At 35.5% G+C, this 18,744-nt stretch overlaps 1 protein-coding gene across 2 annotated transcripts in view; it reads right to left on the bottom strand.

Moving 5' to 3' along the window:
* LOC135686794 (arf-GAP with Rho-GAP domain, ANK repeat and PH domain-containing protein 2) overlaps positions 1-17,448 on the bottom strand; it is a 33,595-nt gene extending 16,147 nt beyond the window's left edge. Inside the window, exons 1-25 of one of the 2 annotated variants that reach the window (XM_089108941.1) lie at positions 17,193-17,448; positions 16,369-16,413; positions 14,208-14,254; positions 13,588-13,619; positions 12,864-12,897; positions 12,668-12,700; positions 11,681-11,721; positions 11,119-11,191; positions 9,810-9,878; positions 9,102-9,177; positions 8,365-8,420; positions 7,673-7,732; positions 6,970-7,019; positions 6,327-6,375; positions 5,823-5,935; positions 5,024-5,108; positions 4,432-4,492; positions 4,165-4,218; positions 3,878-3,963; positions 3,004-3,092; positions 2,693-2,786; positions 2,228-2,296; positions 1,434-1,473; positions 1,156-1,196; positions 553-583 (exon numbers count right to left, since the gene is read on the bottom strand). In XM_089108941.1, coding sequence (XP_088965067.1) covers positions 553-583; positions 1,156-1,196; positions 1,434-1,473; positions 2,228-2,296; positions 2,693-2,786; positions 3,004-3,092; positions 3,878-3,963; positions 4,165-4,218; positions 4,432-4,492; positions 5,024-5,108; positions 5,823-5,935; positions 6,327-6,375; positions 6,970-7,019; positions 7,673-7,732; positions 8,365-8,420; positions 9,102-9,177; positions 9,810-9,878; positions 11,119-11,191; positions 11,681-11,721; positions 12,668-12,700; positions 12,864-12,897; positions 13,588-13,619; positions 14,208-14,254; positions 16,369-16,413; positions 17,193-17,199 — 1,435 coding nt within the window. In that variant the 5' untranslated portion in view covers positions 17,200-17,448. Of the gene's footprint in view, positions 1-552; positions 584-1,155; positions 1,197-1,433; positions 1,474-2,227; positions 2,297-2,692; positions 2,787-3,003; positions 3,093-3,877; positions 3,964-4,164; positions 4,219-4,431; positions 4,493-5,023; positions 5,109-5,822; positions 5,936-6,326; positions 6,376-6,969; positions 7,020-7,672; positions 7,733-8,364; positions 8,421-9,101; positions 9,178-9,809; positions 9,879-11,118; positions 11,192-11,680; positions 11,722-12,667; positions 12,701-12,863; positions 12,898-13,587; positions 13,620-14,207; positions 14,255-14,744; positions 16,125-16,368; positions 16,414-17,192 lie in introns of those variants that run through there. The other variant, XM_089108940.1, reaches the window with a different exon arrangement.
* Between the last annotated feature and the right edge of the window lie 1,296 nt (positions 17,449-18,744).

Raw genomic sequence — 18,744 nt, 5'->3', positions numbered from 1 at the left:
TAACTTCAAAACAGGTATTAATTGCGCTCTAGAAAAAGGAAACTCATTTCACTAACTTCGCCAAAGACCAGGACAACTTTTAAGGTTGTTTACAGTATACATAAAGAAAGGCACTGTCCTCTGTTCAAGAGTATGTAAACATTTACCAAGTATTTCAGGTGTGGCTGACATTAAGTATCAAGAATAAAAAAAGACGTATCTCTAAGCATTTGCATGCAAAGCTTAAAAGCGGTTGGGAACACTAGGTGGTAGTGCAAAGAAGTGTTGCTGTGCAATAATTTCGAAAGGCAACGAGAAAAATATCAGTGTCTACGAAAAACGTCGCTTCAAGTCATTGAAAGCCAATGTTGCATCTAAAAGCACCCATTGGCTTCAAATACAGATCATGTCAACTTGGCAAATGAAGGAGGTCGGCTGCTATAGCAGGTCCGTTGTCCATATCCAATTACTTACGAGTCATCCAATACTGTTTGATATATATGATATAAAATAATACTTTGTAATATGTAACACACAGTTTTCATTTTGTAAACACTGCTTTGAACAACTTACTTAAATTTCCATTAAACTGGCGCAGAAGCTCCTAAGGAAGAAAACAAAAGAAAACGATCAAATAACAGGAATCTTGGCCGAAGTTTTGCTTAGTGCAATACACAAAATAGATACTGTGTGTATGCGCATAACAAAGTTCCTGCAGTATATTACCGTCTCTATAACTTTTAAAGATAGCTCCTCCCATGTTCTCATACTTAACCAGCCTTCGTTACAAGCTTGTAGAGGTATAATACTTATGTTTCTGTTGTTTCTTTTAAACATAATACAACATATGAAATTCATTCAAGGCACTCTTACGAAAAGAATTCATTTGTAGGCGAAAAAAATTAGGGCACGATTTAAAGTTTCTCAGCCAAGCTAATCTTTAGACAGAACAGTCTTATCAGGGGTATTTACAATTCCCCGGTAAAGTTCTCCACAGATTTACATAAAAGGGAAAAGCATTAGGCAACTGAATCATGTTAAACATTAATATAACCTTATAAGCCCTCCCCTCGAAGTAAAAATGTAGGATACTAAGTGTTTGGTTAGAGATCAAAAAGTGAAAAAAAACTACAGATATAAACAGACTCTCTTAGAACATCGTTAAAAATTTCTCACCATTTGCAGTTCTTGATTAACAGCTGTTGCAAGTTCGTAAGCTATAGAGATGTAAAAGCATATTAAAACCGAGCATCAGGGAAAGCTTTTAATAAGATATTTAACTTTTCAAAGAGGTTTTGTCAATTAAACATGGCATATAAACTGATTTGCAAAAATAATCAATTTTTGAACATAAAATCACATTTTGTGAGTAACCAATCGTCTCAAAATCCTTACAATAGAATTTTCTTCGACTTTCTCATAGCCAAATTTTTAATAAAATGATGCAGACTTACGGGATCTGTCATCCTCATTCCCTGCCTTAGTGTAGTAAATCTAAAAAAAATCGCATTATAACGATATTATTGTAGCGGTAGTTGAAAAGTAAAGTCTAAATAAAGTAAGGCTTGATAGAACGAAGAATTTTTTAGCAAGCTATACTGATTCACAAAGATTAGCATAACGTAACAACATTTCCTTATCAACACATTTTCACCTGGTTAATGGGCTTTTATACCCTGAGTAAAAAGAACCTCTTTTGGCATCATGTTTAAATTTCAAAATGCCCAGATATCCAATTTCTAAATTTGTCCTTATTTTCCAGAAAAACGCATGCGATAAGCAAAAATTTCCTTCCATGTTTTTTAGCTATACCTTGTTTTTTTTAAGTTATGTTTTTAAGTTAAGTTTTCTTAATAGAAAAAAGAGCAATGAAACAGTGATGCTTGGAACATGTGCCTTAAAATACTTGTTTGAATTTTATAACAACCAAAATTTATAACAGAAGTTGTATTGCCACTTCCATCGTCTAATCAATTAGTCAGTCTTGTTTCTTTTAAACAGCTGGAATATGGCCCTTACAAATTTTTGAGTTTTTTTCAAAAAGATCACTCACATAAGAAATGACATCAAATGATAATTTATTTTGCTTTCTATGACCTTTCTTGGCACCCCTGAAAATCATCTAATCCCTAAGTTTAAAATCATAAGTATTTTTTTAATTATCCTTTTAAAATTCTTAGGGGAAATCTAAAGCAGCAAAAAAACAAAACACATTTTGATAAATTAATCGTAACTTTAAATGCCTTACCGGAGCTCCGCATATGATGAGCTGAAGGGTTTGCAGCACATCATCAGTGGTGACATTTTCTCTTAAAGCCTATGAAAATAGGAATTTTGTTCAAACCAGCAGGTTGAGGACAAGGTCGTGGATAACTTTTTGCATGTTTAAACACTTTACGCTTTGTAAACGTAATACAGATGGCAGTTATGACAATTAACTTTCAGCTTTCACGATTGAACTACTTATAAAGGACAAAATTACAAAATTTCGCTGAAAATACTGCCCATACCAATACCTTGTTCACATTTTTAGTAGAATACAATGGACAAAATTACCAGATTTGCAAAAAGCCTAAGATGATGGTTTGATCTGAGGGAAAGACAGATTTATTGGTGAAATTGATTGGAAATTCACTTTAAAGTATATCAAAGAAATTTACGAAATGTATAATTTATCAGAAATAAAAAACAGAAGCTTTCGTAGTGAACTTGCCATGCCAAGGTTGTCTTCCTGTCCGTAATATTGGGAAAAGTGAATGTATCTTTTCTCTTTGTACTTCGAGAAGATAAACTCGTAGCGTTTTTCACTAAAAGAATAAACATTTGTTTTTTCATTATAAAACATAACAATTCTAATCAGAGCTATCTATTTTAAACGCCTCAAAATTCATCTGTCATTATGTGTTTCCACAATCTGGTTTTTTCCTACGTTGTTGCGGTCACAAAAAACAAAATAAGAACCTTTTAAAAAGTCTCAGCAACAACAAACTCGCACCCAAAATACAAAAAGCATGCAAAAAATACCTCGACGAGTCAGGCTTAATTTTATCATCCTCAGGCAGCTTTTTTTCCCAGAAACTGTTTGCTTTTTTGTTTCCAACAGTTTTCATCAACTGCAAAAATAATTAATGACATTTGATATATTGTTACAAACTCATGATGCAATTATGAATTTAAATTAGCTTGGTTTTCTAATAACCACAAGGTAACGGTAGTTTTATATACAGAGAGGAAGGGGTTGCTAGGGAAGACACTTGTCGGTACTAGCAAAATTTCACGGCTTTCTCTTTGTAGTCTTTTTTGTATACTGTACTGCTGCCTGGTTCTCATTTGAGTCATAATCATAATCATAATCATCCTACTAATTGCAATTGTAGTTTGCTAATAATAAATACCAAACGCTTATAAAATTATCAAAGAATATATCGAGCAAATCTTGCAACGTTTTGAGCAAGGCTGCTTTCTTTAAAAATGTAGCAAATATAAAAAACACGGCAATGCGACGAGAATGAACAACAACAAATACACGTTAATCAGTGAAGGCTAAATCTGCTTTCTTTAGCCGTTTTAGCAAGTTTAGAATTTGAGGTGAAACCTACATAATTTCACACAGAAGAAAAACCTTCTAATCATTTGGCCAGTGAACAACAACAGTGATCGGATGTTTGCAAGATATTTTCAAATAACAATTCAGAACATCACCAAAGACAGTTACATCTGAGACACATCTGAGCTCGTTAATGCAAAACAGGGAAAAATACGAAACATCGTCTGTACACGCTTTGATGCATAGAATAGTATACTTCAAAGTTGCAACTCTGAGTTGACCACTAACTGCGATGTTCAGGCAACTCATGTTGTCTGATAAAACATATGATTATTGTTGCCAGCATATTACCTGCTTAAGGGACGACGTCCATACTTTCACATCCATTAGAATCGACCTGGCCTTTGAAATCTGAGCACCCAATTTTCGGTGAAACCCTGAAGGTCAATAATGATACATTTTAGAAAACCGTGTCACAGGCAATAGAGAGGAGAGTGCAAAAAGCCAGTTCCAAAATATTTACAAATGGACGTGTGAAGTGGTGGAAAAGTGAACATGGCGTTGAAAAAGTGAATATTGAAAAACTAAAACTTCACAAATACAAAAGGTTTGAAAAAAACAAAACATATTTATCTTACCAATGCACTGATCGCATACAATTACGAGGAGGTTCACAGATGCCCACACTGGATCTTTGAAAAAAGAAAACTGTCATTTGAAAAATGTCATAGATTCAGAGCAATAGTCAATAGCTTTATGTGCCAAAACTTTTGACACAACTAAACTATGGTAGCAATCTTTGTGTAGTAATACTAGGGTTACATAATGAATTAAAGCCTGTTGGCAATAACGAGGAAAAGCTAGTTTATTATAACAGAAACATGCAAACTTTCAAACTAACTTACTTCTTTTGCCACAATCAGCACAGTGTTTATTACTGGGGTTTTCTTGGATCTCATGCAGAACCTACGATTTTGAGTAAACAAAGCAACGTTACAGCCTAAGAAGTCTAAGCAGTACGAAATCGCATCAGTAAAGACAGCTAGCTAGAGGACACAATTGAAGGGTTTCTGCTAAACTTAAACTTGATTTCCAACGAAAGTATCTTGCAAAATAGCACGAGGACGTACCAATATATTTTGAAAATAAATCCTGACTGATCTTGGGGAGAGATGATAGCTCTGCATTGCGCATAACATTCTGTTAAATAAAGTCTCTTTCAAGGTGCTTGAGATGATCAACATATTATTTTAGGTAAAGATAAATTCTCAGTAAACAGAGACCCAACTTTAGTGAAAATTGGATCGAATTTTAGCTTTTCAACATTTGTAAGCACGGTAACAATGCATCAGAATATCAAAACACCGCAATGCATTAGTAGCGTGCTAGCTCGGAACAAACAAGCACCAGTGACAAGACATTAATACCCAAACCCTTCTAAGAGCCTACTTAGTGTGTGTTTATAAAAAACTGAGGGATTGCAGTCTCCGTTATTACCGAAGTATCGCCCAGTGCAATTTGGATGCTGGTTTTAAAAGCGGCCTCCCATTCCTGGTAAGATTGTTCATCCTTCGCTTCAAATCTAAAAAAGAAACAAAATAAAAAAACGTAATTAGGTGATTTGCAATGCTAAACCATGAACCCTACTACATTCTACATATCATTATAAAAATATCAAAGCTCAAGCATGCATTCTTGCTAGAACTAAAATGACTTCATCAGAAGAAAATTATAGATAATTTTCAATAAATAGAAGGTTAGACATAAAAGAAAATAAAGTTGAATAATTTCCTTGAACTCAAAGAAGCCTATTTACAAAGGTTGCCTTGTTGGGTCCTTTCATGAGGCTATTCAAGAGTCTTCAACGGCATAAATGGAGCAAATATCTATGTATACTAGGTGTGTAGAGGGTGTGTAGAAGAGGACTGTTTTAAGTTGCAACTCCAAGTTTCACGCTTCCCCGAGTCGCAGCGAAAAACTCGGCTTTGGAACTTAAAACCGTTCTGTACAGTTAAGCGTGTACACCCCTGTCTATACAGCAGCGAGAACTATACGACAGACCAGTAAAATAGTAAGTTTTAAATATAAATGTAAACTTATTTAAATATCTATGCTTTCCTAAGCATGATTAAAATATATTTATACATAAAGCTGTATAGGTAAAGATGCCTATTGACAAAGCTGGAATGATTCAAAGTCATTCATTAATCAACAATCTAGAAGGAGGAGATTTTTGCATATATCAAACTGGACATTTTGATTGTTTATAAAAATTCAAAAACAAGAGACAACGTACACAAAATCCTTTTGTTGTGCAGTTAACATTGAAATCCTACATCGAGAAGCATCTGGCCTGATTGTTGACAGTGCCATGTTGAGACAGTTAATCGGTAATCCTTGTTTATAATTCTACAACGCAAAAAAGGTTTGAATAATTAATAAAATTATCACTGAATAGAGACATGAAACTGGCTTTAAAAAAGCAAACATTTCACAACATACTACTAAAAGACACTCCTCGGAGTATAAAACATTAGAATAAGGATCCGAAAGACCACGGTGGAAAATATATGCCCAGTTGGGGATCAAAAGTTGTTTATGAATTGTTGATTGTGTTGTTTATGAATTTACGTGCCAGTGTGAACTACCCAACTTCCTCTAAAATAGTCTTTGCAAAGCTTTCCTCGCCAAATATACAATGTACTATTTCACCTTTGAGTATAATGTATATTTACTTGCAATGTAACTAAAATCATCAAGGTTTCACTAATATAATGATTGTTGAAATGTTGAACAGTACCTCATAATTGCGATAATATGCTATTTTCCCATCCTTTATTGCGATGTACCTTTATGAACAAAATACAATTTCAATTTGCATAAAAATTAATGACTAGCAATTATTTAAACTCAATTTCTAATGATCACTTGATTTCTGCCTAGAAGATCACATCGTCAAGCAGTTAAAAGAAAACTTTAAATAAGCAAGCAAAGGGGACAATTTAAAAATGGAGGCATAAAGAGTAGGTAAGTATACAAGAGAGGATTTTCTAACTGTTTGGAGCCATAAACCATGTTTGGAGGCACTGAAGACACTCTAAGAAAGGAAAGTGCCAGTGTCAAAGTCTGTATTTCAGAAAAATAAGTTCTTTCTGCATCTGCAGTCTCACTACGTACAAAGCTGCAGGGACGACAAAGAGGTATTGAATGAAAATGCGCATTTGATGTTACAACACAGCTATTCATAAATGTGTGGTCGAAACCTGGGAAACAGCCCTTCGGAAACATTGCGGAACTAATGCATAACCATGTCTTATAGCAAAAACTGAGGCACAAGAGGGATCTTAAGCCATGATAAGCCACATACAAGTTCATTTGGAGAAAATTCAAACTATGCGTTCATGAACTGACTAACATCCCAGAACATTCCAGCTAATCCTCACCTATCTTTCCAATCTCTAGCTACGTTGTGGCCTTGCTTTTTTAACCAACCCTAAAACAACAAAACACAAGTTTTAACATTGGACAATTTCAAAAGGTGTCAACTCTTATAACAATGGAGAGATTGCTAGGGCATCAAAGATTTTGCAAAGCAAATAGCTGTTTAAGGTAATTTGCCGCCAGCTACAATAACAAATAAATGCGAAATTTTATTTGTTTTTTGTATATAATGTAAATAGTGAACTTTATCGTGCTTCGATCGAAAACTAAGAAGAGCTTAAAACGTTATCAATCAAGAGATATTTCAGTTACATAGTTATTACAAGGCCTCTCCCGGCAAAACAATCAAACCATTTTTTTTGACTTAAAAGATTATGTAGCTCCACATACAAAGGCAAGGTGAAACTAACGTTTCAGTGTTGCCCAGCAAAAATTTACTTTCATCGTAATTAAATTTAGTTGTCGAAATCCAAGCACTTGTAACTCTAAAAGTATACAAAATATCTGAAAAAATGGCAAATTCATGATCGGCAGGTTGAGCTCAAAAAGATTAGCAAATGAGAAAAGATTGGGAGTTTTGACTTGAGAGGCCTTAGAAAGGAACTCTTAAGAAACTTAGTAGCCCTTTACTTCCAGAATTACTCTTAATTTCTAAACAAAATTCGAACTTAGCGACATATCACAACTGTAGCAGTAAAAACGAACCTCTTTATCAGGATCTGACATGTCACCACCAATTGACTCCTCACTACATGTCTCTGGTATCTTAAAGGAAATGTAATTATCAGAATTGACTGCCCTTCATGCAATAAAAAAAAGGTATCACGCCAAAAACGCTTCTTAGTAATAAAAATAGCAATAAAATATGTTGGCACTGAAGGGATCTAGAAGTGGTGCAAGACAAAGAGCAACTAGAGAAAGTCTTGCAGAGCAGTTCAATGCAATGATTGTGTTGCAGAGCAGTTCAATGTAATGTAATGAATTTTAGGAACTGCGGTGCCCGGGGCCAAAAACATCTGAGGGGCCCTTGTTTTTCTACAATTTCTATCTTTTTTAGGTGTGGGGCCCCTTTCGGCTATCATAAGCGAGGGTGCTTGGCGCCATGGCCCTCCGAAGCCCCCTTGAAACCATCATTGAATGAATATACTGCCAGTAGAACCACATATTGACAGTCGACAAAATGCACCAGGGTCCGAAAAAAATACTAACCAACCAAGTTTTCAAACAAAATTTCTCGATATTGTGAACAAACAGCAACAATGTAAAATTAAATAGCTTAACAATACCAAAGTTTTATTCACAGTGACTTTAAAACACGCGTGACAAAGAACATCTTATCTTCAAGACACTGATCAGCATATGTCATATTTCTAAAGGTGCAAAGCCTTTCTTATTACCTCACTTCTAAGCATGATAGCTTGCATAAGAGTATTTGCCCAAAGTCCAATTTCATCTGCGAGAAAAGTTGGGTTAATTAAAAAACTAACAGGTGATTTGATATCAAAATTACAAGATTGGTTGAAGCTGTACTATCACTTGCTGTGGCTTAAAAGGGCGGGGGAATTAAGCCCCACTTAAAATTGATTGGAAGAATAACACCTGCCTTTAGGCCAAAGTAGCTTTTTACATACATACATCCTAATCAAAACCTAAAACTACTATTTGATCTTGATTTATCAACAGTGGACATTTATAGGGTACGCTGTTTTGTGTAGGTGATAGAACATTATACACGAGGGATATATAAATAACAATTAAATTTATCTTCAAAGGTACATCAATTTGGCACATAACGAATGGATGGCAGGCTTACTGGGCTTTTTGTAGAACATGATAGATAACTGATTGATAAAAATTTCCTTAGCAGAATTTGAAAGTGCGAGATTGCGGGATTATACATAATTCTTCTTTTATACTAGGATTATGAGGTACGTCTCATGAAAAATGTCAGAGGTTCCCATGGAGGCAGGAATGTAAGACTTAAATTAATCGATTATGGGGTAATTTCTACAGACCTTGTGAAAAAATTAATGCTGTTAATATAAAGGCAATTAACTCCAACGTTTTGTCAAACATATCCTCTAGAAATATCGAGCCTGACATTTGCTATTGATAATATTTCAGATATACTTACTATGATCATCAGATGTAAAGATGAATGTCCTGTTTGGAGTCTCTAACAGCAGCTGTTGCTTCTTGTCTTTTCCATCCTAGGGACAAACAAAATAACAGTCGCGGTTGAAAAACAACGTCTGGAAGCCTGCATCATGTGCTATAATGAAACTACTTTGCAAGGCATAGCAGCGCAAACTAATATGAATTTTGAAAGAACGGATATAAACTAAAGCATTTGACCCCATGTTTTCTGAAAACGCTTTCACGGGAGAATGCTTTGTTATAACGCAAAATGCATACTAAAATTACTTGGAACACTCAATAGCTTGAGTCGTTTTTTATTTTCATTTCTTTCCGCTTACTTTCCCCAAAACAATGCTGAAAGTGTCGGCAAATATCATACAAGTCACACAAAATATACCACCTAATCTCCTAAAGTCACTTTCTGGTAATACAAAATTGCTTCAAGGGGGGGGGGGGTGTAGGTTGGCTGAATTACTTCCCTGCAAACTGAAGTTAGTGTTCCAAGATTTTTGGCAGCGATTGTAGAATCGTAACGAAATTCCTAGGAATGTCACGTAATTCCTGAGGCCTAAAGATAATGGTTTTGATTTATTCGGTGGCCAGTTAGCATGTGAAAGCAGGTCTTAGCGCTGTTCCTATGTCTAGTTTTAATCAACACGCTACAGTTTCAAAATAAAGGTAATGTAATACAGTGTGGCCTTACCGCTGATGCAATCTTTACACCCTTCATGCGGCTGAGAGGAACTATTTGCAAACAATCTGTTTGAGTGTCCTAAAATTCAAACAGATTAGCTTGAAAATTGGTAAGGAGAAGCTTTTTTGAAAAAAACGAAAGTACTTTTAATAAAAACAATGGCATAATAAGCCAAGACTAAATTCCACAAGTCCTTAAAAATGGAAAATTCGATATTACAAAAAAATTATTATTTTGATTGACATAAATTCGGAATGAAGAAAAAAAGAAACTAAAGGTTTTCCGCAAAGAGTTGGAAAAGCAAAATTCCATTTCATTTGTTCATTTTATTTCTGAAATTGGATGCCTTTTTTGGAGCCACTCAACGTTTGACAGCTCCGGCTGCTTTGTTAAATTTCGAGCAAAATTTTCAGTAGCGTGCAGAATCCCTGAATGTATTCAGATAAGAAGAAGTTCAAAGTACTTCCAAGAAACCCAATCACGGAAGTACAAAAAGAATACAGAATAATCGAGGCCAAAAAACGAGCCCTTGCGTAATTGATACTTTCAAGTTGTAGAGGGCAGTTTGCTTCCTCGTTCTCTTATTATTTCCTTTTAGCAATAAACGAGAAAAATTGAATCACAATTCATTTATGTTGTTTCATGATTCGTAAAGTAATTTATGGCGAAGGTTAAAATCAAAAGTAATGGAGACACGAGTAAAAACTATAACAGTACATAGAGTAAAACTAAAGCAGAGAAATAATAAAGTAATTGTGAATCCCGTACAAAAAACGTAGCTATATAAATAGTTCTACCTGTTTAGTACTTAAAATATGACCTAACTTTTTACTCAATGGAAAAAGGGCTATTTAACGATAGCTGTAACGATGGCAGATTTGTCGAGGCAGCAAATTCTCGATAATAGACGATGAAAACAGGAGGGGAAGACAAAAAGTCGATCGAATCCATTACAAAATGATGCAGAAAAGACCGTATTCCACCATGGGCGCAGCAGATGTTTAAGGAGGGGCGCATAGCATGGATCTTGCTCGAATATAATTGCTCATTGCAATAGAGCTTTCCGAATGGAGCCTGAAATGCAATATGACTGATAAAGGGGGCCGAAGCCCTCCCATGTCTCCCAGCCCCTATGTATCTCACTTAAGACCGAAACAAGTGAGGTAAGATAACACCAATGGGCAAAAGGAAGAACGAGACTTAGTAGTTTTTTGGTATGAAACAATTTTATGAAAAGTGAGTAACAAGACATTGTTTCTGGGTTGCCGTGACGGGGTACCACACCACGGTGAAATTGACCTGAAAGTAAAAAACTAACCTTGTCATAATATCGAAGATCGTTGCCGTCAAAGACAACCCATCGCCTTTTGAATCGCTTTTGGTTGTTTTGCCTAGAATACAGAGAATGAGCTTCAAGTCTAATTTTGAGGTCAGGACTAGAAAATTTGGAAACTGGGTCAGCATTTCTGTATCGTAGATGTTTACATTAGATAAAGTAAGATCTAAACCCAATGTCCAAAACTTTAATTTCAATTAAAATGAGAGTACAGAGGGATCCAAATTTGGGTTAAACAGAGATAGAGAGAGTCTGGTGGTGGTTGCTGATAAAATGGCTTGGTTATTGCACAGAGTTCTACTATCAGCTGAGTTTATACTGTTAAACAAAGAGGTTTTGCTCTCGGGTTTGCTTTGTTTTCTACCAATTTGTTGGCAGTAAAAAATTTAGCCCAAATTTCTCCAAAGCAGCCAAAATTTTCTTATTTCCAATACTTATTTGATTAATTTATCCAACACTTACAGGTACTAATTGAAAATTGTCTTAAAAAGAGATATATTTGTATTAAGAGAAAGAACAATAGTTAAAGAAAATGCAAACTCACCCTCCACGCTTTTCCAGAAATCCAGACCTACGCAAAGTAACCTAAAAACAGCAATTCAAAGAGTATTTTACAGAGAATAGCTTTGTTCAAGTCAAAATTAGACACCCAAAATAGTGTGGCACACTTATGACATCATAACACCCTTTCTTAAAAATTCAGAATTTTGCACACAACCTGAAAGAGTACCACAAATGAATGGACAAAACAGGTAAGACTTGTTCAGATTGCCTCAGACAGAGCCACATTAGCATAGGATCTTGCTCCATCAGACAACTTGGTCAAGGTCCTAAACTTATGAATCAGGCCAAACTGGGATCTTTTACTAGTCATATCTCAGCCAAATTGCAACAGATTTGATACATATTGCACATTTAGATGTATTTCACTGTGATCTTTCTGCTCATATGACAAATTTCAAAAATTCTAAAAAAGGTTTTATGACATCATCAATTTGTCATAAAACTCTTTTAAAAATGTAGGCAGTAGACTAAAAAGTTCACTAAAGCACATACATTATAGGTATCCACAGCTACATTACCCCCATCGGTAATTTTTTATATAAAAATGATTTATTACATCAGCAGTGTAACTTTGCAATTTATGAAAGAAGGGAGGAAAGCTTGTTTTTTCAAAAAAGCAGAATGCAGACACATCTTTTAAAGGTGAAAGGGGTATTTCCTCTATTTCTTATTGACCCATTTGCTAATCTATTCAAAATATTTTATGCATGCATTAATAGTAAAACAGTGATCAGCTCAGAGCATGTCATATTGGTACAGCATTACTCTAGAATGACGTCCATTGCACATCTTTGTCTGGAACAATAACAAACCACTTTTAAGAGACTATAATGACATGTTGCTATGCACTTGAACTTCAAAGGGTATTTAACCATTTATTGTCAACACTGTTAAATAAAAGCACTTCTTTAAAACATTTTGGTTATTTGAATCAAAAGAACAAATTAATATCAAACAAGACTGTTACCAATTTGCTAGCTCTCCTGTCTGCTGATGCTGTCTACAATACAAATACAAAAACTGATTTAAAAAAGTTTCCAATATAAGTAATTCTATTATAAAAGTCATGCATATGCATAACAGGTCAAGATAAAATATCACCAAACTCAATAAAGATAACAAGAGATAACAAATTCCAATCATATTTGATAAAACTGGCATACCATTCCAATTTTCTCCAATTCATCTTCAAGAAATCTACAAAGAAGAGAACATAAAACTGTTTAAAGAAACAATAAATAAATGTTGGTGTTTACATAAACCTTATTCACAAGGATTAAGTGATCTTCAAAAGATTGCACCTAGTAAGATATTCCTGAGTGTAGCTGCAAATTGACAGCAAATATTAACAACTATCTTTATTGGCAAAGGTAATAGGGAAAACACACCAAGAATCATGTGCTCCTAGTTTACATTTGCCATGTTCTGTTACATGGTGCTAGCAGATCCATTAGATGCTAACAAAACATTACCCTCTATAAAAAGAACTGAGAACAACTGTGAGTAAAAATTGAGAAAATTAATATGTTATATATTATGGTAATATCATCAATAATTCAATAATTTTTTAAAACGATGTACAATCACTGCAAAAAGTCTTGGAACACTAATGTAGGTTTCAAAGGCAAACTTAGCCATCCCCCTCTCCCCCTAGGAACAATGTTGATTTACTATGGAAAAAGAAAGGAGTTATGGAGTATGCTTTTTCTTGTGGCTTGTTTGATATTTTACTTTACTTTCAACATTGTTTGGGGGGAAAGGGGGACAGAAGTAATAGTATTCGGGAAAACAAATGAAAAATAAAAAGCACAGTGCAAAGTTTTGGATGTTCCAAGTAATTTTGGCAGTGATTGTACTTCTAAAAATATGATGTTTTTTAAAGCTCACCTAGGAGTCTCTGTGGCCAGTTCTTGAGTGCCCTGGTTGAAATAAGCATATATTAGCAAAAATAAGCATAATAAATTGAAAATTGAAATGAAACAAGGATAATCAAATGAAATTGTGTTAAAATATAAAAATGCACAGTTATTTATTCCAGCGGTACATTTAATTGACAACAAATGCCCTTTAATTTAAAATGACAACAACTCCTCCAACAATAGATATGAATGAAAGGCATCACGTGCATAAGGCAGATATCTAGAGTGAAGGATTGATCATGATTTTCTAAATTTTGTCATCTAAATGAATTACTTTCAGGGGCCACCAGTATCATGGGGCATTGGGGGTGTGCCATCCCCTTTGGAAAAAAAGAATTGTAAAATGAGGAATTTCATGTCATATAGGGGAGCTTCATCGGCCTATTTTTGATTGGATGGTTTGTCCTCCTTTGTTGGCCAATTGAATTTTTCAAAGAATGGTAACAAGCTAATGCACGATAGGTTTCCACCTTTCTTTGTTCATTTGATGTGCCACTTACAGGTAAGGTCTTATTTACAACAGAGAAATTCAGCAAGCCACAAGATAAGCACTTCAAAAAATGAGGTAAATTGTGCAAATAAACATACAGAAGGTGATTCATCATCACTGTCTGATGAGCCATCTTCGTCTTTTGCTGTAGAAAACAAAAACTTTATATATTTTGATAGGCAAGTAATATCTCAACATGAAAGCAAACAAAAATGTCAGGCAACTTTTTGGAATGGTATGTATGATGCACAACTTACAGACTGGGGGATATAATAAAACAACATATTCAATTTCCTTTCCAATATTAGAAGCCCATGCCCCCCAAGAGAGCAGCCTCCTCAGTCTTGCAGATAGAAAAAACAACTAAAAACAACAAGGAAACTTAAATTTTCCAAAAAACTATCATTGTGAGTTAATCCTTGTTCTATCTGGCAGCTTTAGAATCTATCCACATATATGTAAATGAAAAGCACTATCCTTTAATTTGCACAATAAAAAATAATGTATTAATATTCACTTTAAAGCATAAAACCAGAAACATTTCTATCAAATGACAGTGTTTGTTATCAAAAGCCAAATAAAAATCCAGTACACATATTCAGAAGTTCCTATGTCCAAAAATCAAAATAAATTACCATCTTTCTCATCTGGTGATACTATTTTTGGAGGCAGTGGTGCTGGCCTCGCAGGTGATAAGATTAGGCTGTTCATTCTTCCAATGAATTCTTTGTTTTTAACTATTGAAAGTGCAGTAGGCCTCATTTCTGGCGAAAGGTCATTTTGTTGTTTTTCTGAGGGCTCTATTTTTCCTGCAGCATCAGAGCTGCTTCCAGTTTCAACCTTGCTCTTATCAATTACAAACTCACTTGCATTTTCTTTTGGGGGCTGGGGAGCTAACCTCTTCTTTGGCATTGGTATTGTAACTGCACGTTTAATTTCATTTATTGATGAAAAACTCTGAAATGCTTCATGTTCTTTCACACTGCCTGAGCTTCTTTTGTTGGGCTCATGTGCATTTGTGTCACCATGCTGTTGTTCATCAAGGTCCAATCTTGGGGGTATCTCAGGGACCCCAGGGTGATTTAAAGCTGATAAATTTCTTGGCAGGGGGGCAGGTGGTGGCTCTCTTGCTGATTTCAACTTGGGAGGTATAGCGGGAGCAACCTCAACATGAGGTGCTTCATCTAATACTTCAGGTTTACCCAGTTCAACTGAATCCTTATTAACATCCAGCTGAACAGACTCTTTTGCAGCTACTGATTTCGATGTGTCTTGATCATTTGGTATTATTTCATTTTCTCCATTTTCATGCGATTTAATTTGACCTTTCTTTAGAATTTCTAACCGTAATCGCAAATTATTCAGCTCAATGACCATTCGTTTCCTGTATCCGTGCTTATCAACTCCAATGCGCTGAAGGGCTGCATCATCGAAATCGAATAGCTGCTCCACAGAAACGATACCGTTCGACGTAAACAAACTCTCTAGTTGCTTAAGCCTTAATGAATCGAGAAAACTATCAACTGATGGGATTTGTTGCTCCGAGCTCATTTTATACAAACTATCCATGTAAACTTGAGTACACGGAAGCAGTTTTGAATCTCAACACAACGTATAATCTTGAACGTAAAATTTGAAACCAGTGGAATGTATGAGATCTGTCATTAGTCTTTGAAAATTAACTTGCAACTAAAGACCTGTATTTTTATTAATCCGATATTTGTAAGAGAAACATCGGTAGAAAGCAAAAATCTCGCTGAATTCACTACCACTGTTGCACTATAACAGTTACGGCCTAAAACAGACACCTTTAATTAAAGGTTTTAAAACGGTCCATCATACGATACGAACTGTGCAATGACTTATAACAGACAAAAATATAATTCAAATCTTTCCCACGCCGGCTTTTCTGTATGTATTTCGTTGTTTTCCTGGTATTTCGGCAAGACGTAACATCTGCAACCCTCTTCGTAGAAATACTCCTTCCCGGCCTGTCATCTCACAGTGCGCATGACAGAACTCCAATCCAAACATGACAGAAGGTCAAAGGATTGCAGAATCTTACGCTTATGGGTCATATAGCTCTTACCGGGCCCTATGTAAATTCACAAAACATTTTTTCTTAAATGAAAAGCTTGTGCTATAAGAAAGGAGTACTGGAAATTCAGATACAATTTAGAAACTTTGATGCTTGCAGTTGCAGCCATCGTTTGAAAAATACTCATAAAAACATAAATTGAAATTATTTTTTTTAATTACCATTTGGAGGATCGCTCTCGGCCATCTCATGTCCAGTGTTGCCATCTAACGAAGAAAGGACGCCGCTGAGACTCTACTTATCAAGAGCAAACAGGCCCGTGGACACTGGGGGCAGGGGGCAATGCCCCTAACAATTTGCCAAAATTGTGTTTGAAGATCTTATAAGCGCAACTTGATCTGTTAGGCAGGCAGGTATTTCGTTAGGCAGGTATAGAAAAAGCTGTATTTCTATCGATGTCCCTAATCCAGTTTAGCTGTCTACGGGCCTAAGAGTAACACAAGTCCTTTAAACTATATAACTTGAAATTAAGATAAAAGTGTACTAATAAAATTAGAGCGAATTTTAACAACGACTTCTCGAACATAGCCTTTATCATGACTACATTAAAACCAGCCTGGACCGTCTGGAAAAGGAATACATTGTCTCCATCACCTTTTTTAGTTTTGTTATGGATACCACTTTAACTATCTTTATCTTCCTTTGGAAGTAAAGGATGTTATTTATAGGATTTTAGCGGCATAGAACCAATAGATCATTTGCCTAATGCCGTCAATTCGATTAATTTTCGATAGCAAGTTTTTTTTCAACTTTTCTAAATAAGACAATTTTAAGCAAATTTGGTTGCACGGGAAAACCCTAAACAGGAAATTTTCGTCTGGATACAATTACTCAATATGTCCAAGCAAGATTATCTTGGTCCAAGACAATGAAAACATGGCTTCTGCGTACAAGAGGTCTATTATCATAGGTTTCTATCATTGTATCAAGTAGCAAGAAGTGCGACTATTTGACAGCGATAACAGCAAATATAAAGACTACTGACCTTCCATATCAACAAACAGGCACTTGGCTCAAAGATCCTGACGGGCTTTGCCTCTTTTACGTTATTGCCTCTTGAAACCAGGACTGTTCAAGTGGAGTGCTTAGTCAATGAAACTCACAAACGGAATCAGTTTCTGCTCTTTGTCTTATTTATTCAAATTTGGGGCATTCAACTGTTAAATCTGCTAAAATCAAGTGAATCACTCGAAAATATCATCCTAGTAGATAAAGTTCATATGACAAGACGCGAGTGTCTCGTGAACCTTGTGCAGCATTATCTAATACCTGTGCATATAAAGCGATATTTCCGACAATGGAAAGGTTATTTTCATAGCGAAATTCGACAGATGTTAATTTCCTCTGCGTGAGTTTTCGGCAGAAAAGCTTGAGCAGGGCCCGCGCCACTTGGGGGGGGGGGGGGGGTGACCATGGCCTTCCACTTTTTTGCGAAGCCAGTAGTTTCAAAACTGCAATAAAAGGGATAAGAAGCCTTGGCCCCCTACATTTTTAGCCTGGGCCCTCCCCCACTTTAAACTTCCTGGCGCGAGCCCTGTTGGGTAGATTATTTTGCTGAGCTAGAAACGAGCCCCCCTACTAATAGGGTTTTGAGCAGTGCAATTGAACAGGGTCATGATTCTAAATGAAGTTTAAATGACATAAAAGCAGCAAGAACATCATGAACAAAATAAGCATAAATTTTCATGTTAGGTTCCAGTTCTATTATACCCTGCGTTGAGATAATTCAGGACAAGGAGACATAACTGTGCTGTGTTCTATAAACACCTACATAAATCCCCGCAAAGTCTTGTTTAAAGATTTTTTTAAGAACCTATTTTTGCCTGACATTGACGAGGCATTATCTTTGAAGGGCAGGGCAATGCCCCCGTAACCATTTATAGCCACTAGGCAGCTCTATTGTCCGGTATTACCAACCAAATCTATCGTCAAAATACAAAGAACCAAATGTAAAAAACTCTGATTCTGGAACTGGTTATTCTTTGCACCTTTAAAAGACTCTGACTCTTGATTTACTGTACTTTTGCAACCTGCCCTTATGTTTTTCTTGTCTGAGTGCTTCAAATTACAATCATCACATTTTCAGTATAAAGATCTTTTCCTGGCCAAAAGACCCTTGAGTTGCTGATTGAATTCAATCTTGCGGAATACACTAGAAAATTGAGGCTTTACCATAGAATATCTAAATCAACTTGATATTTGGCTTTTATTTTCTGTTTCTACTGTCATTACTCTCTACTATATGATTTTTTCTTGTATTTGTTTAAATTTTGGAGAAACACTTGTCCCTCTTCTACATAATATCGATTCTCCCAATAAGCAAAGGTTTATGTGCTTTGCGCAAAGACTGATCTTTCCAGCGCAATCTCGAATAGCTGCATCGCCAGTTTAGAGATCTTTACCTTCGGCATTGAGAGTTTTTCAGCTACTCGATGTTCAAAGACAGTACCTTTAATTTCGTTTCTACTTAAAGACGTTCCTACATGACTCTTCCACCCGAGAAAAATCTCCTCTAAACATCTAAAATTTGCCTGTAC

The sequence above is a fragment of the Rhopilema esculentum genome, chromosome 6 (genome assembly GCF_057945365.1).
Source record: "Rhopilema esculentum isolate cy_ngs chromosome 6, ASM5794536v1, whole genome shotgun sequence".
Classification (NCBI taxonomy): domain Eukaryota; kingdom Metazoa; phylum Cnidaria; class Scyphozoa; order Rhizostomeae; family Rhizostomatidae; genus Rhopilema; species Rhopilema esculentum.
This window is presented reverse-complemented; position numbering and strand designations above follow the sequence as displayed.